This window comes from Elephantulus edwardii, unplaced genomic scaffold, assembly GCF_000299155.1.
Source record: "Elephantulus edwardii isolate Elephantulus edwardi_28Jun2011 unplaced genomic scaffold, EleEdw1.0 scaffold00007, whole genome shotgun sequence".
Taxonomy (NCBI): domain Eukaryota; kingdom Metazoa; phylum Chordata; class Mammalia; order Macroscelidea; family Macroscelididae; genus Elephantulus; species Elephantulus edwardii.
In genome coordinates, this window is record NW_006399757.1 from 14,706,436 (window position 1) to 14,731,289 (window position 24,854).

At 37.5% G+C, this 24,854-nt stretch overlaps 1 protein-coding gene across 1 annotated transcript in view; it reads right to left on the reverse strand.

The window, feature by feature from the left end:
* The window catches only part of MEOX2 (mesenchyme homeobox 2), a 96,398-nt gene extending 90,652 nt beyond the window's left edge, over positions 1–5,746 (reverse strand). Inside the window, exon 1 of the mRNA XM_006880259.1 lies at positions 4,948–5,746. Coding sequence (XP_006880321.1) covers positions 4,948–5,464 — 517 coding nt within the window. The 5' untranslated portion in view covers positions 5,465–5,746. The remainder of the gene's footprint in view (positions 1–4,947) is intronic.
* Positions 5,747–24,854: the final 19,108 nt, after the last annotated feature.

Sequence of the window (24,854 nt, forward strand, 5' to 3'; positions counted from 1 at the left end):
ATTTTAGTTAAAAATAATTTAATTTAGCAAAATAACAAATTTAAGAAAGAACAATATATGATACACAAGTTTTAATTAAGGAATTACAGCATGTATTATATTTTCTAATCTTTCTCCATCCTTGGTATGTATCAATAGTTGTTTGCAACTCTCATTCTTAGGGAAGAAGAGTGTGCTGAAATTTTAGACATGCATTACAAAGGCTAATGTTGTCCAAAGAATATTGTTGTGTTGTACTTAGTTTTTCTAATTAAAAGTCCAGATGTCTTTGCATCATTGTGTACCATTTCAATCCACTACTCAATGTTGTTAATGAAGAAAAGTGCCCAGAAAATGTACCATCAACAGGCGAAGTTCATGTATGTAGTATGTAATAGATTTCTATGTGAGCCCTTTTGACACCATCTCTTTTCATCAGTGCATTGGCATGTATCAAATAGGAACACATCCACACACATCTACATTTACTTAACTTTTCCATTAAAAATGGAATTAATCTCCCAAATTTTCTAATTCTAAGGGAATAGCTTTTATTTAAAATTACATGGTTAGTATGTTTTGGTCTCATGATAAATATTATCATTTTAAATTCCAATGATGTGATGAAGGATCGGTGCTTTCAAACACAGAGGCAAAAATTATATAATATTTAAAATATACATTTTCTAGTTCATTGATGGAGATTAGCTTACCAGGTGACAATAGATTCCATTGGCAATTACTGTAGACAGATTACATATTAATGTATACCTTTTTGAATATTTAAATATAAGTGGTAATTCTTATTCTGAATAAAGGTTTAAGTGGTACGGTGATTAATAGTAAATTATTTTCTTTTTTAAACAAACACTACATATATTCATGCCTCCTTCCATGCATTACTGACTTGCTAAAGAAAATTATTTAATTCAAAAGAAGTACGCTCTTGCTTTCTAAATGCAAACTTGACTCATGGAGGTCTGGAGGTAAAATTCAGAATTTTTTTTTTAATATCATGTCACCATTTTAAAAGATTCATGCCTAAAATTTATCTACCACTTAATGAAAAAGAATAAAAGAATGATGTTTCTTTTATTCTGTATTCTCACACAATCTTCAAGACCCAGTAAGCTGTTTTTCAACTTTTTAAAAGTTACTTTTTTTCTTTTAGTAAACATGGTGATTAAAATATCTAAGAAAATTTATGATACAGTGTCAGACATAAAGTAGATAACACTCTTTTGGTTTAAGTACTGGCACATCATATTTAGTATTATTTACCGTTTGTTGCCGGGTCAAATATACACACAGACATAATCTGAACACTGTATAGTTCTGGTTTGTTGTTGTTGATTGCCATCAAGTCGAGCATGACTCATAGAGACCCTATGAACAAAAGGCCCGAACTCTTTCTATAACTATTGTCATTTATCAAAGTTCATAGAGTTTCATGTTGTACAGGAAGTGGATGCCACTCCTGCATCCAAATTTCTAAATTAATAATTATAAATAGTCTATATCCAATTTCATTATTATCTAGGAGAATTAAAACAGTAAAATCTACCCTTATCACACCTTATTTTTTACATATTTTTTACATTATCAGATATGTACAGATAAGCATTTAGTTACTTTCATAGAAAATTTTGTGTATGTGCATTGCACATTTTTGAATAAAAACTGAATTTATACTGATCAATTTGCATTCTTTTAACTGAACCTGGGCAGTTAAAATCTGTTACCCTCACTGGAGAAAAACCTACTGCAAGGAGAGTGAAACAATTTCTCAACTTAGATTTTAAGAATCACCTGCTTAGTAATAGTAAAGGTAAGATATTTAAGAGTTTCTTTGAAGACAGAACAGAAGTTGGCTTTTCTAATGCCGAAAATCACAGTGATTTAAAGTTGTAAAAATTAACAGATAAAATATAATGGTTTGTATTCCTACTGAACTTGATTATTCTCAATTGCCAATAAACTGAAATTGAAGGATATAGTTAGTAAATATTTCTTTCTAAACTCTCAACTCTTGAGTTTGTATATGTGTGTGTTTGGGCAAGGAAACTGCATGTAAACACAGAGTGTAGAATTTTATATATATTGCAATTCAAGCATAAGTACTGTGAATAAAAATGTAAAATTTCTAAATATTTGGCTTACTCAACATTTTCCAATGTTAAAATTATATTAGACTTCAACACAGTAATACACACACACACACACACACACACACACACACACACACATTTTTAGTTGGGGTATCTCTCTGTCTCCCTCCCGAACAAACTGATTGACACGCATGGTGACCGTATAGGACACGGTAGGCCTACTTCACAATTTCCAAGGCTGTAATCTTTCTAAATGTACATTGTCAAATTCTCCATTAAGTGGCTATTGGGTTTGTACCAACAAAAAACTTTTGATTAGACATTGAACACTAACTCACTGTGCCACCAGGGATCCCACACTAGCCAATTTTGGTTTTCACTTGGTTATAAACATATGTATATTATTTACTTTGAAATATCCATACAAAGTAAACATTAATTGTCTAAGTATGAGCAGTCTCTACTAGGAATGATTTGACTTTCTTCAAACACAAGTCTAAGTTTCAGAAATTTATAAACCAATTTCATTTTATTTTTAAGAGATAGACAATCTATTACAATGGGGGCAATATATGTTAATGACATACTAGACATGTAGTCATTTTCTATATTGCTTTTTATTGCTGTTTGATTAAGATGACATTATATTAGAGCGGAATGGAATGAAATAGAATTGAACATAAATCATGGAAGAAAAAAAGCAATAACAAAGAAATATATCTTGGGTTTAAATCTATCTAAAGCACTGAAAAATATTAACTCTAACAATGAAGTTAGCCATTTAAATTTATATATATGTATATATCTTGAAACTACTGTGATTTTTTTTTAAGAGTCAAAAATCCTTTAAAAATATCCCATCAAAGAAAAAGTTCCTACATGTACTTGCCAATCAAGTTATATTCTATTAATAGTTTACAGAACTGGCATATATTTTTATCTGTAAGCATAGTAACTAATTTCAATCTGTAAGAACTGACCTTACTATGTGATCTTGTTAACTCCGTACAAAGAGGACCTAGGTGTCACTAATGAATTAGACAAGTGGCTTAAAAAAAGTTTTATTAAAATAATTTACCATTAGATTCTACTTCTTCTATTTCCACCAACTAAAAGAACATATGCCTCTGTGAAAATGCAATTTGTGCTAAGAAACTTGGGTGCACTGATTTGGTTCAGGACGTGTAATGGACAATCCATCACATCCCTCTCCCTCAACCGCCCATTGCAGAGAGTAACATGAAAGGTATTAGCTTCTGGTAATAAAAAAAGTAGACCAACCAATTTGAAGTTGGATCAGCAGTCCCAAATCTACTCTGTCTAATGGTCAGTCTATGAAAAAAGATTACTGCATTCTAAAAATGCCTCCCCCCATGAAAATGGAAACCTTCCTACAAGACTATCTTTCTAAAAAGCTCACGGTTTTAAGAGAGGTTTAGTAACATTCATTAAAAATTAGTAACTCAGCCACAAGTTCTTAGAAATAACTCATTTGGGAAGAAACTTTAAAAAATCGCCCGTCACTGGAGAGGAAGAGTTTTGAGATTGTGACAGAGGGATCTAGTAATTTAATGCCTAAAGATTGGTACCTTGATGTCAAGGCGAATGAAATCAGTGACTCAACTTGCCTCATATGTGGAATCTTGCCTAAACCTTTATGAAGAAGAGAAAATGAGCTACCTGCAAGGAGTTACCTTGGATTACTTTCTGAGACTATTAATCAAGTTCGTAAAGGGGGGGGATGCAAATATATCAGACATATGACACTTAGCAAACAAATACAGAATCCAGGTCATACTGTTGCAGCAGACGAAAACGCATAAGTTTTTTTAACATCATTTAGAAATTTCAGAAGGATGCGGGTAGACAAGGGTTTTTAGGCGCTTCTAGGAAGTTTAGCGTTTCTCTGGATTACTACCTTTTCTTTGGCTGGCTGTGCCTTCACGGACAGGAGTTCAAGAAGATTCCTCTTCTGCGTGGCTCCTTGCTCTAGGAGCCTTTGGCACGCAGCAACACATTGCTACCTGAGATCCTTTTTTTCTTCCAGTAACTGTCTCCTAGATCATATCCAATAGGTGGAAAATTTTTAAAATTCCATTTGTAGAACTCATATTTTCTCTTTAGATTACTATTTAGTGTGAACTGCTATTTAGGAGTTGTCTTTCTCGAAAGACATTTATTTTTGTATACTTCATATACACAGAGTACTTTTAAATCTTTCACATTCTTAGATATTGGCTGTTCCTCAAAGAAGGGAAACTTTTACCGTTTGGAAAAAAGGAAAAGGGTACTATTTAAAGAACGCTGAAATCAGAATTTTTTTTAAAAAAAGTTTTTTGTTTCCTTTTTTTTTTTTTTCTCATGCGCTCTGCCAAGTTCCACTGCCAGTTCCAAACATTGTGCAATAATTTGGAAATGGAGTTAACGATGGGAAAAATCGAGCAGTTCGGAGTCGGGAATTTACAAAGGAGAAGCCAAGGAGTGGCACCCGCACGCATGCACGCTCTAGTGAACGCAGCACCCCTGTGCGCACTCCCCGCCCAGCTCCGCGGCGGAGGGACGATCTGTTTGACAATTATCACTCATCATTTTTTCTCACTCATCCAGTAAACTAGTTTGGGACCTTGGAGAGCCTAGATCTGCGGATTTACATATGTATATATATGTTTGCCCACAAATAAACGCACAGTCCCCAAAGAACAGGACCAAAGCAGTCTCCCTGAATGAGTTGACCGAGAGACAGACAAGGCAAGAGGAATCCCATCCTCCCTGCTGTCTCATTCTAGGGCCAGAGTCTTCCCTGGCATCTCCCCGCCCCCTTGCACCCTTGGGCTGCAGACAGCGTCCCCTACCTCCTTACCTGAGCTGTCGCTTTTCCTCTTGCCTCCACTTCTCTTCTCCGCCTCCGCGGGCGACAGCGCCTGGCGTCCGTAGTCCCCTGGCGCACACGTAGCCCCGGTCGGGGTGCTAGAGCCCAAGCTGGACGAGTTGGAGCATAGCACCGGCGGGCTGCTCCCCAGCTCTGGGGGGCCGCCCGAGTCTGGCTGAAGGCAGAGGCTGTGCCGAGCCGCACTCGGAGGGGAGGACATCTGCGGGAGGTGCCAGTTGGTCTGCAGAGCCTGGTGCTGCTGCTGCTGCTGGTGGTGATGGTGGTGGTGATGGTGGTGATGGTGGTGGCCCCTGTGGTGCTGGCTGGCAAACATGCCCTCCTCGTTGGGGTAGCCTGCGATTATGCAAGACGAGGACGAAGTGGAGAGCTCAGGATAGGACATATGGTCCGATCTTCCATGGAGGGCGAGAGAGGACTGGGAAAACGGGTGCAAGCCTTGCGCGGTGGCGTGAGGGCTGCGCAGGCAGCCAAAGAGCGGGTGTTCCATAGCATGCAAGTCTCAGTGCCCAAAGAGAAGACTTCACGGAGGTTCCAATCGCTACCAAGCTCTGTCAGTTTTCACTGGAGACAGTGTGACCTTTGGGCCCCCTTCCCACAGCAATATCCCTGCGTTTCTGCAGAGCTGGGATAATCCTGGGCTTGAGCCCTAGCGGCCAGTCTCCTTTACATATAAACACTCGGACCTGGAGGAGCTTCCCACTGAGCTACTCAGATGTCAAGAGTAAGAGAGATTGAAGCCAAAAGAAGGTGGTCCCTCAGAAAGACTTTCAGGGGGAAATGGCTCTGAGAGGTTATAAATAGAGTGTAATGTGAGCCGGGGGCTGGCTTAGGAGCCCGGCGTTGACCACATGCAATCTCTCTCCAAAACTCCCGCTTAGTCTACGCCGCGCGCTTGTAGTTTCACTTCCTAGCTGCGAGCTCCGGACCCGACAATGCGTCCACGCCCGTCCGGACCTCGCCTTTTGCTGAGGTTGCGCGCGGTGCTCCAGGAGCCTGCTGGGCGCCAAGCTGGTCCCTCTTCCCTCACACTCAAGCAGCCCCTCGATGCAGCCCTAACCCTGCACCCAGTGCCCAACTTGCTCACTTTAGGAAGCTTGCTACTTGGGGACTGTCACCTGCAGGAAAACCCAGAGGCACACTTAACCCAGATAAGCAGGATAGGGCGAGTTCGTTTGGAGCCTGGTTTGATACTTAAGTTTTTAAAACTTTGCATCTGTCTGCGCCCAGGGCGCAGAGGCCATCCAGCCTGTTGTCGCTGGTGTCTGAAGGTGGATTTTCTTGGGCTAGGTCGCTGAGTCCAAGGTTACGGGACCATGCACTGTGAAGCGGAAACGGCAGTAGTCGCTGCCCAAAGTAGAGAGATTTGGTGGGATGGGTGGAGCGGAGAGAGTCACGGATGTCCAAGTCCTGGGTTCCCCACCTGCGACGCCAGGTGAGGATAGTCCTCTACTCCCTTCGCCTTCTTCAAATGTCACACATACCCTTTCCTGGTTTTATTCAACACCCTAGTCATTTACTCACCCAAGAAACTTTCCCTACCTCTGAAATATTACGAGGCGATCGCCTCTAGTCCATCACATGACATGTGTAGCTTGCACGCACGTTTCCCCTCAGGAGTCCTCGTCCCTTCATTTCCCTCTAGCAATCCTCTCTTTTCCGTTCAGAAAATAACTTATTCAAAGGCATCACCCCAGGGAGCCTGAGACGCACTGCACTCCCCACCACACCCTAAGTTTACTAAACTTTAACTCTTTGAGTCTCTCTGGTTCAGTTTGCATCTCCCCAAAATTAGTTAGAAAACTTGCCACCAGTGACCACAGTCAAGCCAGAGTTGTGCTCAATCTTCTTTCCAAAAAGGGGCACGCTCTGCCTTTGATGCTGCCACTTGCTTGGGGGGCGACCCCCACTGCTGGGGGCAAAGTCGTTTACACACGACAAATGAGGCGCGCGTAATGAGCTGCAGGAGTGGGTCTTGCCTGGAACGTGTCGCATCAGGAGAATATCTGTGGTCACCTATCTCACTCGGGGCCGCATGTATGCCACCAGCAGCGTCGCCCTGTATTTTCATTGTCTCAGGTGTCTAGAGGACGGTGACCAAGTCTTTGAAGTTGCTAATGGAATTAATGGGGACAGCAAACTGGGCCAGCCATCTGGTTTGAATTAGGAGAAAGTATTGATTAACCTTTGAGCGGTGTTCCCAAGGCAGAACCTTTCGCCCAGTCCCTCCAGCCTCAGCCTGATTCTCTCCAACGTTGCCTTTTAAGTTCTATTAAGGTGTAGTGGCTTCGCAATAAACCTTTACATCCGTGTGAAAGATCGAATTATTTTCCATTGCTGAGGGGATAGGGCGGGGGTGATCAGGAATTCTGAGATTTGTAAGCGCTGCTTTCTTTAACGGAAATTGAGCCCTATTTTGAGGAAAATTAGTTTTGCAGACTTCGTTTAAAAAAAAAAAAAAAGGCTAAAACTTTTGTTCACCAGCTGCTCGCCTTTTCCAGTCTTGGTCTGAGCTGGAACCTGCTGGAAGAAAAAAAAAAAAAAAAAAAGGCTAAAACTTTTGTTCACCAGCTGCTCGCCTTTTCCAGTCTTGGTCTGAGCTGGAACCTGCTGGAAGCCTTTGACGGTAAGACTTTCGTTGCCGGTATTTGGAGGATCTAATACTGTTTTAGACTTCGAAAGGGGATGTTATTCAGGTTGCACGTTTCTAAGAGTTTTAAGTACGCAGAGGAGGACCTGTGAGAGAGCTTAGATCTTTTGAATATTTCTTCCTGCCACTCCCCACTTCTTTGGCTTTTTAAGAATTTTCTGTTTTAAAGGAAGGGATATATTCTTCCAATATCGATGAAATAGTTTTTGAATTTTCATTGTGTTTATGGTTTCAATATGTGCTCTGATATTAAAAGTTGAACTACAAAGGGCAATTCCAGACGTCCCAAACTCAGGGCGCTCCTCTATGGGTTTCTGAGAAAAAGCTTTAAAAGCTTTATCCACAAGGAAATGTAGGTAACCACCTCAGTAAACAGTAGCCAGGAATATTTACATAATGTAATTCAGTCTGCTAATACCACAGTGGAAAATGTCAGACAAGAGTGGCTAAAGACACCCTTGATCTGCAGACACCAATAAAAATATCCATAATGATCCTTTTGGTTTCTATTACAGTGGTATAGAGGGAGCTAAGCCATTGAAGAAAGAATGGATTTGGATTTAACCAGTGTGCTGCAGGTAAGGAGCAATGAGTCACAGAAACTTTTCATCTGCATAAGCTGCCATTCATTTCTCCTTGAACCTGTATGTGACTCTCTGGCTCCGTTTCTGACATCACTGTGTCAGATGTTAGCAGCATGTCCAGAAGTTTCTCTACAGCCTGCATCGCTCCTTCTGCCCCTGGAACTGGAGGGCCAGGAATCTGAGAAGAAAAATTTAATAAAAGTTAGAAAGTTAGAGTGAATTGTCCTCCAAGGGCATGCAGCTACCAAAAAAGGTCTTATAAACTGAACACTGAGCATTTCATATCAGTAAAAAGTGTTAAGTTCAATTTTTCAGTAAATAGTACTATATGGAAGAAAAATGTTGTTTGGCAATGAAAAAACATATACTTCAAAGAAAGGATGTTAAAAGAAGATCTTTAGAAAAATATTGATGTATTTTGGAATTACAAGCTTTTTTTTGAACAGAATTTCCCTCAATTTGGAAATACATATTAGTTATTTCTTAACGTGTTTTTAATATTCTTTATGATTTAATATTTAATATCTTAGAATATTTGGAACAAGATAGAGTACTAACTTTTATTCTTTAGGCCATTATTTTTTTTTTAATGTGTAGAGACTAGAAGATAAGAATCCCTTACTTTTCTTATAATGTAACTTCATTGTCCACATCTATAAATTCCAATGTCAAAAGTTGCCTTTTTACCTCTTACAGCTAGTTTTAGAACAAAGAATGGAAAAATGGAAAGATTTATTGTAAGATTTCTATAACATTCATTTTGAACCAAATATAAAGCAGAGAGAATTTAGTCTATTCATACAACATCCTTCAATTTTTTTTAAAAAAAGTTATATTAATATCAGTATCATGCAAGATTTTAATATTATTAGCACATCATAAAGAGGTTCAGCATATGGAAAAAAGTAAGCTGCTTAGCTCTTGTGGGAAAAACTGTCAAAATAATTTTTAAAAATTGTTAGACTTTAAAAGTGCTAAGATAATAAAGATGTTCTCTCTTTCAACGACATTATATCAAGTAGTAAAGGCAAAGATATTTTTTATTAGTACTATTTTATCTTAAGACTACAGTTCATGCTAGAGAGTCTGAGAATTTGATATTTAAATTTTAACTTAAGAGTTGTGGTTCTTTTAAGAGTTGTTATTTTCCTGTATGTTCGTTCCTTAGGATGAGAAGGATAACAATATTTATTAAAGGGCATACAATATTTTATCAACAGGTTAAAGATTCCACTTTATATTTTACTAGCTATTATAAATATTTGCTTTCATAAAGCATAACTGTGATTTACATATGGATTATTAAGTTAAAGCTGAAATTTGTCAACTAAAGCTTTGAGGAGGAGGATAATGTTATATTTTCTGTATTTCCCCACATAGTAATGCATCGATAACCTATCTTTCAGATGGCCTTTCTGGGTGAATAAGAAAGAAAAAGAAAATACATACAAATATGTTAAATATTCATTGACAATTTCTGTCATTTATGTTTTACTCAGTCTTACCAAACTGAGAAGTTACCTTTCTTTAAGGATTATTTATCGCACAATTGTGAAATTTAATTGCCTATATTTGACTCAAGGTATTTAGTGTTTCTATACACCTCTAATTAATTTTAATTTAGTGATTGTTTTACATAGCATTGATTATTTCCCAGTAAAATTTGCTACGTTTTAGCATGAGTTTCAATAAATGTACATATATAAATGTTACGTTGGAAAAGTGTAAAATGATAACCAAGACATTGTCTTTTTCATTGCATCTGATGAAGTAATCTACTAATTTTTAACTGTAACTCCTTTCGTAATCATCATGACAAAATAAAATTTGTTCAAACTGGAGCTAATGACCTGATTAATTTTCAGAAACCAATTTTAATATAGAGTATGGCTAATAAATTGAAAAGGTTTGATAAAAATTAAAAAATATATCTGAGATTTCATAATTTCAGTTTCTTTCCATATACATTTTATGAAATTTTAATAAACTTTTTTGTTTGTTCTTTTTTTTTCAGGGAATATTAAAGTTGAGAAGAAATAATCATTTACAATATTCCAAAACCTTCTAACTCTACTTCCTTTTGTTTTAGCTATTTTATATAGAAAAATCTTAGGCAAAATTATTTTGTAAAGGCACAAAGAAAGTCACAAAAACCAGTGCTTTCTATGCCTGTATTTTCATTTGTATTTACTTTGTAAATGATATTATTGATTAACACTAATATTACATATGTATACAGTTGAACAATGACTCATTTTCATATTGAGCTGTAAGTTGTATATGTTCATCTACTATAACATAGTTCAAAAGTGAAATTCTATATATTATGGAATATATATAATATACCTTAAAACTCATAAGCATTACATTTCTATTCAGAGTTACAGGAAAGAAAACCATCTCTTTCTCCTGTCATAAAAAAGCAATGCTATAGTTTTAAATGGCTTGAATTCAGAATAAGTTCATAAATTTTAAAGAACAAAAACTCAATTGAAAGTAAAGAGGAGAATTGTAGGTATAGCCTTTAGTCTTCTGTTTTAAGTTTGCCAACCTGAAGACTTTAACATGTCTAACATAATATTGGCAATATGATAGGTTATTCTTTTGTATTTTTATACTTCATCATTTTGTGCCCTACTATATTCTTTAGAAAGACTCTTGTATTATGGTCATAGGTTTATGAGTTGAATCTCTAAAACTCTCTGTGTTAGTACAGTTTCCTCAAAATGTTTAATAGCACACTCTAATTTTATGATTCATACTCAGTCAAGAAACAACAGTGGCCTTTGACGTCAACATTTTTAGTTATAAGGAGTCACAGTATAATGTTTTACATTTCTTTACAAAATTAAATGAGAAATTATGACCAAATACTGGTTATAACTCAATATTTTAAGAGACTGAATCAGTAACTTGATTCAGCTCAGCCATTTTTTCATATTTAATATGTGATACAAAGCTTGTTTGTAAAAGGCAAAATCATATGAGAATGGACCAAAACAAGAGAGTCTGTTTTTGTCTCCCATGAACTTAAAAATTAGAAGGACAATTACAGGTCAGAATAGGCAAAAAGAAAACAGAAAAGACTATTAACCAGGTGAAAAGGCAAAAAGATTAAATACCCTTGAAATTCAACTCTCAGAAAAGAGTCACATAGATTTGTGATGAAAGTTTAAGAATGCTAAATGCTTTTTTAGTTTCAACACATTTTTTTAAAAAAATAAGGAATCAGAAAGATTTCTTTTTCAACATGTGACATTCACGTTGTTTTTTTAATAGAAATGAAAATAAAATGGGACTTTTCCTACAAACTATCAAATAATTACACATGTGTAGTGTGAAAGTTAGGGAAGGATGTGGTTAAAGCCCAGTTGTATGCAAGCTAATGAGTGTCTGAAATTCTGAATAATCACTATTTGAAAATGTGTAACCCCAAACTCATTCTAGTCAATTGTTTTTCCTAATTTTATTTCTGTTTAGAGGATGGAGTCTGCTAAGATGGGGTAATAATATATGGGAAAGCTATAAGCAGATTTTTAGAAGCTGTTATTAACTCAGGGGGAAAAAATAAAAGAAAAAAAAATCTGTTGTGCCAACTACTCCCTAGAGCATTTCAAAGTACAAGGAAGGGAATTTCTACATACCAAACACTCACCAGAAATCAGAGAGAATTCCAGTTCAGAGGTCAAGAACTCAGTGTAAAGCAATGTTTCATACGATCACCTGACAGTCACTTTCACCAGGAAGTAACATGCCATCAAGTAACGCTTGCTGTCTACAACTGGTTCATGTTGTTGTTGGTTGCCATTGAATTGGCTGGGATTTATATTGACCCCGTGTATTCACAGTATAGCAGTTCCATAGGGATGAAAATTATACAAATGTTCAGATCTTTCATTCATAGGGTCTCTATAAGTCGTCTACAACACAACGGCAGTTAACAACAACAACTTCTAAGGCATTTCTGAGTAGATAGAACTATCAACTTTTTAGCTAGTAGAGTACATAATTTGCACCACCCATAGACTCCTATACTGCATAAGAACGTGTTGTTTTTGCTGTTATGTGCCTTTCAGTTGCCTGTGACTCATAGTGAGCCTATGTACAATAGCCCTAACCCTGCTCTATCCTGTGCCAATCTCACTGTCTCTGACACACCTACCCCGATTACCCCAGTCACTGAATCAATCCACCTCATAGGGGTCTTCCTTTCCTGCTCTGTCCTTCCACTATCCCAAGAATGACGTCCTTATCCAAGGATTGGTCCTGCCTTGCAACATGTCCAAAGTATGTCAGACAGAGCTTCAGAATCCTTGCCTCCAAGGAGAAGCCTGGCTTAACCCTTTCTTGGATGAACTTGTTCAAAGGAAATATCTCAGTCACAAAAGAATAAATACTGCATAACACACAAACAAAACAAACAAAAACACTGCTGTTATAAAATAGGACTGACATGCGGGCTTGAGGGAAAGATAGAAAAAGAGTGGTTAGATAATAAACACTGCATTTGAACAGATGAGGAGAACTATTTGAAAGGAATATATGATTAGGCATTGCCTAAAGAGCAGAAAATTGTACATAGGGTGACATGGCCAGAGGGAGTAAGAATAGTTCAGCCATTCACTGCCCCAGAGCTGAAAGCAGATAAAGAGCCTGTAGCCCAGCCTCATGGTGTCTCTAAAGCCACAGCAATAGCAACAGACTCATTTATTCCTTGTTGATTCACAGAGTCACAATTGTGGTACTGAGGATGTGGTTTCTTAGAGAAATGAGTTGGAGACTGGTGGAGGCAAAGAATATCACCCAAAAAAAATCCAGGTTTTAGCTATACAGTCAATTCAGCAGTCAAATCCAAATCATCCAACAAGATTTGCCTCAGAGTAGTTATAAGTCAGCTTCTCCTTAAGTATCCAACAAGATGGTACAACCTTTGACTGTGGCCAGTACAAACGTTAGAAGCGTCAGGTCACACCTTGACACAGTTTCTCCAGAGCGATACCATAGTCTTTCCACCTTCATCACCAGAGTCTCATGACCAAGGTCTTGCTCTTAACAGTGACATGCTCCAATTTCATTCAAGTCTTGCCCACAACAAGTTTTGCTCACCTTAATTCTTGCTGCCTAGTGCAAGAAGCATTTTTTTTTTCTCTTGCCCTAGTCCCACAGCTGTTGATGGTTTGTGAGATCATGCTCATTTGCAAGACCTTGTGTCTATAGTTAAAGATGAAGGAGGTTGTTGTTGTTATGTGCCGTCGGGTCGCCTGCGACTCATAGCGACCCTATGTACAAGAGCCCTAAACTCCACTCTGTCCTGTGCTAATCGCACTGTCTCCGACACTCCCATCCCAATTATCCCAATCACGGAATCAATCCACCTCACAGAGGGCCTTCCTCTCCTGCGCTGTCCCTCCACCCTCCCAAGCATGATGCCCCTCTCCAAGGACCGGTCTCTCCTCACAACATGTCCAAAGTATGTTAGACGGAGCCTCAGAATATTTGCCTCCAAGGAGCCACCTGGTTTAACCCTTTCCAGGACAAATCTGTTTGTTTTCCTAGCAGTCCATGGTATTCTCAATACTCTTCTCCAGCACCACAGCTCAAGGCATCAATTCTCCTTCTATCCTCCTTGGTCATTGTCCAACTCTCTGATGCATAACAGGTGATTGCGAAGACCATGGCCTGTATCAGACGCACCTTAGTCTCCAAAGAGACACCATTGCTCTTCAGCACTTTGGAGAGGTCCCTAAAAGCAGACTTTCCCTAACTATAATGGCTAAAAAACTCCCCTAAAACAAAACAAACAAACAAAAACACCATTTAGGCTAAGGCCACAGGCATTGTATGTATGACAATAATCTGGAACAAGAAGTACATTGTATTGTATTGTTGGAGAAGAGTATTGAATGTCCCATGGGCTACAAAAAGAACATAAAAATATGGCTTGGAAAAATTAAAAAACATAAAACAAAAGACAACCCAGAGTTTACCTTAGAGGCAAGGATGATGAAACTTTGTCTTACAATCTTTGGACATTTTGCTAGAAGAGACTTTTCCTTGGGTAAGGACATCATGCTTAGAAAGGTGTAGGGTAAGCAATAGAGAGGAAGACCCTCAGTGAGATGGATTGACACAGTCACTACAACACTAATCTCGAGCATGTCATACATAGGTGATAAGGATGCCACAGGGCAGGGCAGGGTTCAGGTATGTTTGTTGTTCATAAGGTTACTCCTCATGACAGTAACAGCAAAAATATTAGCAGTAGATTTTACATCACTCACTCAACTCATTGCCACTAAATTGAAACTGACTTGTAGTTAACTCTCCAGTGCATTTATAGATACTGCCCCTCTTTCTCCTACAGAAGAGCTGGTGAATTCATTGGTGAATTATAACTGCCTGCCTTTGAATTGGCAGTCCAACTAGGTCACCAGAGCTCCCCATATTGTATCTGATTTTACATAAATAAGATGTGTAAAAACACATTAGTTGTCATGGAAACAACTCTTCTTGTTCAGGATGTTCTTCTTGTTTCTGCTCTGTCTTTACAATCATTAGTATATTTCAGTCCAGTGCTGCAGTTATTATGCCCATCCATCTCACCAAGAGTTTCCTTCATTTTCTTGGACCCTTTATTTTCCCAAACATCATGTCCTATACAATAAATATACGCAATATTGACATAGGGAGCTCTGGTGGCCTATTGGTAAGTAGTTGTGTTGCCACCCCGAACGCATGTAGTTCAAATCCATCAGCTGCTCTCTGGGAGAAAGGTGGGCAATTGCCGTCACCTCCTGCTTCCTCCATGTGATTAAACTGCCTCTGACATATGGGGTCACCTGTAGAGTCAGTCCTGACTTAACAGTACACAACAACAACATAGATCTTATTAAGAGTGCTTATAATTTTGTATTGCCATAGTTTGTCTTCATTGTGTGTTGCATATTCCAATAAGGGAATAATACATAAAATGCATTCAGTACGTTTGTTATATATTATCATTCTTAATAAGTGTATCTATTCAATGGATAATGAGACCGATTGCAGGTGTTTTCAAAAAAATAAATATGGCATAATTTGATAATTTGAGAAAGGTTTGGTGATCTTCCTTGGTTTAGGGACGAGAGGGCTTGTACCTGAACTTCATCACAATTGGTGCTACCAGATTGACACTAATGCCTATATAATCCTGAAAAAGGCACTGTGGTATTGGATTAAGTCTACTAGAAAAAGATAGGATTGAGGATTGTTTTGAATCTTAGATTTGTCATGTTCTCATAGACTGTCAAAATAACAAATATCTTGGAGAAGGTGCAGCCAAAAATGCTCTTTGAAGGCAAGGATGATGAGGCTTTCTTCACCTCACATACTTTGGACATGTTGCTAGGAGGGGCTAGTCCTTGGAGAGGGACGTGATGATTAAAAGGGTGGAAGGATGACAAAGAAAAGGAAGACCTTCAACCAGGTGGATTGACACAGTAACTGCCAGAATGGGCTCTAGTGTATCAGGAAATGTGAGAATGGCCCAAGAATGAATGGAGTTCAGATCTGCTATTTATAAGGTTACTATGAGTCGAATTTGACTCAACATCACCTAACAATAACACAACAGTTTTATAATTATATTAATTCTCTAGCTAAAGAGAATATAAGAACACCTACCATAAGAAATACTATAAATAAGTTACTTCTAGAGATGTACTGGGTAATATAGCCCTAAAGTGGTGGCTGAACAATTGTGACTAGCCTAAATTAAGATGTGCTTTAAAGTATGAAATGCGGACCAGATTACAAAGACTTCATGTGAATTTAAGGAATTTTTATATTGTTGCTGTTGCTGTTGCTGTTGTTATGTGATATTGAGTCAGAACCAACTCATACCTGATCCCCCAGTAGGTTTTCATAGGCAGCAAATCACATAGTAGGAGATTTCCCATCTGCCTTCTGAGGAGTAGCTAGTGGAATAAAACTGTGTGCCTTTGGGATGCAGCACTTCTCCTTACACTGGCCACCAGAGCTGTCTTCAAATTTTCCTATTGATTGATACTAAAATTGTAAATTTTTATACACTTGGTTAAGTATTTTCACTGGTCTCTTTTTCATTTTTAAATATAATTACTAGAAAATTTAAAGTTATATATATGAATCACATTATGTTTCTCTTTGACAGTGCTGATCTAGAGGATGTCATTTAACTTCTTCCTTTATTTCCCCTTCACAAATAGATAATAAGTTATATATATACCTGTCAAAATGATATAGGATACCAAATCTCTCTGTAAATTGATCCTCTTGATTTTGTGACTAGGAACTTCACAATGTTTCCACACCTGGAAACTTCAAGAACAAGATTTCAAGGAAACAGGAAATTCTTGGAGTTACAAAATGTCATACTTGAAGACAGACAGTTATTGCTCTGTGAATCAGGAGCAACATTATTAATTAAGGGTTAAGATGTTTGAAAGAGTTCACTTTGAAAAAGGTTTCCCCAAGAGAGGAAAGGCACCTTCTTTTAACCTAGAACTGCAACTCTTCCCTAAGGTCACTTTTTAGACAAGTAATAATAGATTTGCTATAAAAAACACAGTCACAGCCATGAAGAATGTGCTTCTTAGAACAATCCACTATTGGAGTCCAAACAGGTAACAGTTGTCTTAGCAAGTGATGGGAGAGCAAGACAAGTCAGGGGCACCAGAGTAATAGAGAGGGCTGGCAAGATGAAAATGGAAAACATGCTGACACTTTGTGAGGATAGCAACAAATATCATGGAGAAACTTGTATATGGAAACTTGAAGGAGAAACTACTTTGCTTTGTAAACTTTCACCTACACACAATAAAATCGTGGGGAAAGAATGAAAAGGAAGACCAAATAGATTAGTTAAGATTGGCTAGCTCTCTTTTTTTATATTATTGCTGAACTAAAAAGGACAGCTGTTTAACTTTAGTCAAGTTGTGTCTGTTGGGACTAGGAGGTATTTGTTTTATTTTCTAAATCATCCTTCGAAATAACTTTATAATTTTTAATACAGACACATATCAGTTTTATAAGCAGGAAAATGGCAATAATTTTTTTCTTCACACGAAACTGTATCTTATTGCACAATAAAAACGTTCATGATTTGAGTGAAATTTCTGCACGGTTCTGTTATGTAACACGTAAGAGCATTGATTAAGAGCATTAATTCTCTTTGCTATACCTTTGCTTTAGAAACTATTGCTCTTCTTTCTAACAAAATTTACAATCTAGTAATATCTATTACTCTAACACTGTGTTACCATGCTGTCTCTAATTTTGAACTACTCAAAGGCAATTCACATGTGAAAGATTCAATTGTCTGCCTATGCTGTCAGATGCAACATATGGGGTCCATTAGATCTATGGCTGATAGTTTACACCAGCTACTTGATAATGTAAGGAGTATAAACTGTGGTGTTTTGTTGGACAAATATGATTCTTAATGATTTGAATTGTGCTAGATATGAGACTGAGTCTTTTCCAGCTGTGAAAGGGAAGATTGGTAAGGAATACTCCCCCTACACACACAATGATGCAGCTTAGTTTTTAGTGGCATTCTCAGCAGTACAAGGTGCTCTTATATCAGGGCATGACAAGGTAATGTTCAGAGCATCACCTAACACCTATTGTCCAAGAGGCATGAGCTGTTACAGTGTTAAAGCAAGGAGTAGTTTACAGAGTTTCAATATCTTGGGAATTTTCCAGGCTCTATAGAACTGGACTCCTGTTCACCTTTTCTCCCAGTTGACTTTTATTTTAGGAAATACATTTTCTTTAACTCCCAATGCAAAAATAAATCTATATAAATTTCCAACACATAATCAAAGAAATCTTTTCTTTCGTTATTTGATATCAAATTTAGTGCAGGGAGAGAAAAACAAAACAATATAGTTTAACATCTGTTTGCAGTAGAGAATCTCTCCTCCTTCTTCTCTCTCTGTATATCATATAATTCAGGTACTAATAAAGATATTTTTAACTTCACGCTTTCATTGCCATCATTGGAACTGAAAGTGTGAGAAAAGTTCATTGAAGGTAAAATTAAAGGCAAATCTAAAGACTTGGGAAAAGTCCTAATATATTTGGTTTCAAACCTGTTATTTTACAAGGAATCAGACCGACAAAGGCCAAATGTGGTTACCTGCTGACGGGCTACAAAAATGTAAAGTTTATTTCACTAGCAAGCATAATATTACAATTTAAAGCACAACTTATTTTAGATTTTGTTTCATTATGATCATATCAAGCTCATAAAACTCTAAAGGATTCTCTTTAATTTTTAGATATATGATTATTAAACTGATGAGAGAGAAATCATAAATAAAAATAGTATTTATAAATATCAGAATTAAAATATATCTAGGTGTATATCATTTAAAATGAGAACATACATCTATATTTTTAAAATTCTGTTGATGTAGTAAATCATATATAAAGAAATATGGATGTGATTCCATTTTGATGGAAAAAAGAGTTGTTTTATGATACTACTCTGCAGACCAATTGTACTAAAACAAACAGAAAATTGTTTCCTGATTGTTCTCTTGTTACAATTCCCCCAACTATGTGTCAACTAGAGTCTCACACAAGTGTGTGATACCATTGTCTGCTCCTCTCTAAGTAATAACAGTACCCAAACTTACTTAATGTTTTCACAGATTTATTTGAAGAAAGTGAGAAAGACTTGAAGCTCTTACTGCAGAAGAGAAATTACCACAGCTTTCAGTATAGATTATGCATTAACACCTAAGAAAATTAAAATCCTTAACACTAGACCAACAGACAATATCATAAAAGATGGAGAAAATATCAAAGTTTTCTACAATTTTATCTTAATTGGATCCACAATCAATACTCATAGTAACACAGACAACAAATCCAAAGACAGGATATACTGGGGAAAAATATATTGTCAAGGACTTCTCTGAAGAGCCAAAGAGCAACAATGTCAGTTTAAAAACAAAGGTGAAATACAATGTATATGAACTTTTTGAGTAAACAGATATTAAACAATATAAAATCAGGGGTGGCATCTACTTTCTAAATAACATACCTCCAGAAATCCTATGAACTTTGATAAATATTGATAGTTGTAGAGGGGCTTCAATCCTTTTGTTCATAGGATCGCTATGAGTTGTGCTCGACTTGAAGGCAATCAACAACAACATAAAACCAAAGTTAAAGCCAAACAAACAAAAATCAAACATACACCTAATCCAAGCCGTGGTAGTTTCAGTTGTTTCATGTGCTTACAAAAGTTGAACAAGGAATACAGATGACAGAAGAATTATGTCAGAGAAGAGATTGGAATATCCTCTAGGCTACTAAAAGAACAAACAAATTTCCTGGAGGAAGTAAAGTTAAGGTGCTCCTTAGAAGCAAGAATAGTGACACTTAGTCTCACATACTTTAAACATGTTGTCAGGAGGGTTCAGCCTATAGAAAAAGAAATCATACTGGAAATGTTGGAAGATCAGAAAAGGAAAGAAAGATCTTCAGTAACATAAATTGACATAGTGACTATAACAATGGTCTTGGGCATTTTTCCAGATTTTTAAACTGGTGCAGGATAGAGCAAGGCTCAGAGAGAGCTACGTTGGCCTAGTAGAAAGGAAGTTATGCTACCAAGCCGAAGGTGATTTTCATCTGTGATCCTCGGCCAGGTTCAAATTGTCTTCCGGTCAAACATTCTTCTAGGTGGTATAGCACTGGTCTGTGTGCTGCTGTACAGAGGTAACTTGTGGTTGCTGTGATGCTAAAGACTGTGAAAGTGATGTGCCAATCGTGGTAATGGGCACCCATGGTGGACAGTGTTGGCTGGAGCTTCCCGACCAAAACAAGCCTGGAAACAGGAGCGGTATCCACTTCCGAAATGGCTTGCCTCTGGAAACTATGTATGAACAGTGCTCAGGCTGTTCGTTCATAGAGTCGCTATGAGTTGTCTACGACTCGACGGCACCAAACAACTACAACAGGGTCTCCATGAGTCACAGTCAACCTGAAGGCACCTAACAACATTTCTGTAATAGCCAGCCTCTTGTACAAGGGTCCATGTATACAATCACAATCAAATTACCTGCATTATGTGCATAAAGAAGGAATTATATCTAAGAATAAGAAAAGTATAAATATCGAACCATTGTAATATATCACTTAATGTCTCAACTTAAGCATGCACATTTTCTTAACAAAATGCTGACTATCAATAGTGTATTTTTCATGTCGAGGAATAAATAACATTTCCATGTTTTGTATTTGGTTCAATTACATAGATAATTTGTTAATGATTTGACCCTAAATTTTGACATGGCTTTCAGTAGTGAGAAGAGTTGTCCCTGATGGTCATTAAATTGACTCCTGCTTAAGTGAGCCTGTGTACAACAGATCTCGAGACATCCTCCGCTGCTATTCTTAAGCTTATTGTTACAGCCACTCTGTCAATGTAACCACTGACAATCTTTCTCCTTCGCTGACCCTCTACTTTACTAAATAAACATGATGTCTTTTTCTCAGAAATTATCTCTCCTGATAACATATCCAAGTATATGAGACAAATTACCATCCTCCATTGATTCTAAGGACCATTTATGGCTGTGCTTCTTCCAAGACAAATTTGGTTTTGGCAATTTATGGTATATCACTATTCTTAGTTAATTACAATTCTTTGGTTTTCCTTGTTTATTTTCAACTTTCAAATGAATATAAGGCAATTAGAAATACTATGGTCTTCAAAGGCAGTCATGGTTTTTTGCATTTTAAAGAGATCCTTGGCAATAAATTTGCAATAATGTAAAAAGACTCCATACTGAAAAAGGTGGAGAGTCAGAGAAAGAGAGGTAGTTCCTCTGGATGGATTGACACAGTGACTGTAACAATGGGCTCAATCATGTCAGACATTGTGAGAATGACATGTTTTTGCTATGTGCCATTGAGTCACCTGTGACTCATAGTGACCCTGTGTACAATATCTCTGAACCCTGCCCTATTCTAACAATCTCATCGTCTCCAACAGACCTCACCCCACTTTTCAAGTCACTGAGCCAATCCATCTCATCCTAGGTCTTCCTCTCCTATAATGTTCTTCCATTCTTCCAAGCATGATGTCCTCCTCCATGGACCAGTCCCTCCTGGCCACGTGCCCAAAGTATATGAAACAGAATGTCAAAATCTTTGCTTCAAAGGAACAGCTTGGTTTCACCTTCTCCAGAACAGACTTGTTTGTTCTCCTCATGGTCCATGGTATGTTCTATAACTCTTCTCCAGAAACACAACTTAAGGACATTGATCCTTCTACTATAATTCTTAGTTATTGTCTAGCTCTCTGATGCATTGCAAGTAAGTGTGAAGACCATGGCCTCTATCAGGTGTATCTTAGTCTCCAGACTGACATTGTTGCTCTTCAATATTCCAGAGAGGTCCCTGACTGCAGACCTTTCCATCGCAATTAAACTTTGGCTAGATTGAGATTGTTAACTGCTTCAGTTTGCTTATCTCTACAATCAACACTCTTGGTACCAGTTGTTGTTGCCGTTAAGTGCTGTTGAGTCGTAGGCGACTCATAGCAACCCTATGAATGAAAATCCTCAACACTTGCATGACTCTCACATACTCTCAGGGTTTCTGGAGGCAAGCTCTTTAAGGAAATAAATGCCACTCCTGCTTCCAAGCTTGTTTTAATCAGAGAGCTCCACCAATACCAGTAGCCAGGAAATCAAAAGATGATTGTACGGATAAAGTCTGCTGTCAAAGTACAGAAGAGTAATGATATCTGCATGGAAACTAAAGTGTGCCTGATACAGGCCATGGTCTTTGCAATTACTTGCTACGCGTCAGAAAGCTGTACTATGACTAGGAATGATAATAGGAGAATTGATGGCTTTGAGCTGTGGGGTTGGAGAGGAGTATTGAATATACCATGGACTGTTGAGATAACAAACAAGTTTGTGCTTTAGAGGGGAAAGCCAGGATGCTCCTTGGAGGTAAGGATTCTGAAGCTTCATCTGACATACTCTGGACATGTTCCAAGGCAGGATCAGTCCTTGGAAAGGGACGGCATTCTTGGGAGGATGGAGGGACAGCACAAGAGATGAAGATCCTTGGTGAAATGGATTGATTTAATGACTAGGGAAATGGGATTAGGTACATCAGAGACAATAAGATTGCCACAGGATAGGGCAGGGTTTAGGTTGTTATACACAAGGTTGTTATGACTCACAGGCTTACTTATACTCCTATCTGTAGGGTTTATTAATTGAGGAGAGGGACAGGCAAAGGATACCACATAGTGAATGTCTAGGTTTAGTATAGAAGTTCCAAGCCAGATTAACAGCAAGACAAAATTCCTCAATTAGTTTGAACAGCTTTTCAGTCAACAAATGAAAGTCCATGTTCAGTACAGCAACACAAATGCAAGAAGCTTCTAATTTCTGCAATCATTCAGCAAGCTTTGTCCCATAGCTGTCACAAATCAGTTCTTCCTTCAATCACCTAGCAAGAAAAATCTTTAACTCTGGCTCAGTCTCCAGGTTTCCATCAGACTACACCTGGACAGAGTCTCTCCATGGTCTGGCCAGCTCTCCCTCTTATAGTGACACACAGCTGTTGATGATGATCCTGACCAATGGTGAATCATGTTTATACAGTTGAAGCAGCTAGATATTAAGCCCCCAGAAGGGGCTAAGATAATTTCTAGAAAAGCCATTTTTAAAAGTCTTAACACCACAGAAAGTAACTTAACTTCTCTCTACCTCTATTTCCTTCCTATGGAAGCATAATTGAAATTAGACTTAAATGCATAAAAGTGTACTAATCTGGTGCACCTATCCAAGCCATGGTCTTCTCAATTTCTATGTCTCAGAAACTGGACAATGACTAAGGATGACAAAAGAAGAATCAATGTCTTTGAATTGTGGTGCTGGAAAAGAGAATTGAACACACCATGGTCTGACATGAGAACAAAAAGGTCTTTCCTGGAGTGGGCTAGGTTACTCCTTAGAGGCAAGAATTTTGAAACTCTGTTTCACATACTTTGAGCATATTGCCAGGAGACAACTGTCCTTAGAGAAGGATATCATGCTTGGAAATTCGGAGGGCCAACACAGGAAAAGAAGAAGCTGGATGAGATGGATTGACATACAGACTGCAATAATGGGGATAGATGTGTTGGAGACATTGAAATAGGCTCAGGATAGGGCATAATTCAGAAGTATTGTTCATGGAATTACTATGAGTCACAGTCAACTAAAGGGCACATAATAACAACTATCAATAATGAAATTGTTTGTTGTTGTTGTTGACTTATTTTTATTAATGCTATAAATAATACTTAATCACCAAAATAACAGCAAAAATGGACAACTTTACCTACCTGATAAATGTGTGTGTCCACAAGTATTAAATATGTATTTCCATGAGTATAGTTAACTTAATTACTTATTTAAAGTCCAATTTTCAAGGCTTCATCAATGAAAGTGTATATATATGTGCCTATGTATGCATGAATATATTTCTTTTTAAAGACAAAATTAACATTTCAAGCATGTAATATATGAGCAGTTGTAGAGTGAGCTATAATGCTCAGATTAGACTGAAATGATACAGAGTTCTTAAGAGCATGTGTTTATCATAAATGTCCATGACTGTTATTCTTGTAACATCATAGGTTTTAAGAATTATGTAACCTTCAAATAATATTAACCGTGTGCCATTAAAAACAAATGACATTTTTGTCAAAATATATCAATATTGAGCAGGAATTTTTAACTAAAGAACAAATTTTAAAAATTTTCTATATTTCTCACAGTTAAATTGTCTGGCATATCTGAGATACAGATTTATAAACCATATGTACTGTGGAGCCCTGGTAGTGTAGTGAATTATGTGATAGGCACTTAGCCAATCCATCAGTTGCTCCATGGAATTAAGGTAGACTTTCTGCTCAAATAACAATCTTGGAAACCCTATGAAGTTGAAATTGACACCATGGAAGTAGGCTTCTACCACTATAAAGAATAGATGAAAATCATCAAATTAATTTTTGGTTTTGATAGTGAAAAATGATGGTTAATAATGTTGTTTTTTTAAGCAGATGAGGGAGAGAACAGTTTAAAAGCGATATATGATTGGGTATTATGGTTATGACAAGAGTCCAGAATGAAGGTTACATAGTGGAGTGTACTCGTGTGTGTGCTTGTGTGTGTGGGGAATTGTATACCAAAGAAACACTTGTCAATTTGAAGAGGCAATAACTCAAATTTCTTTACAAATTGAACTTTTAAAGAGGATATTGTTGTTGGTGGATGCTGTTGAGTTGAGTACAACACATAGCAACCCTAAGAACAAAGGATCTGAAGGATCTGAACTCTGTTCTATCCTGCACCATCCAAATGCTTCCTGGCACACAAGAGCTCATTGCAGCACTCATCATGTCAATCTACCTGGTTGAAGGTCGTCTTCCTCTCCTTCACTGACCCTTTACCCTTCCCAGCATCATGTTCCTCTCCAAGGACTAGCTCCTCCTAGCAACATGTCAAAAGTATGTGAGGCAAAGCCTCATCACCTTTGCCTCCAAAGAGCACTCCAGTTGCATCCTCTCCATGTTTATTTTCTTGGACGCCCATGGGATATTC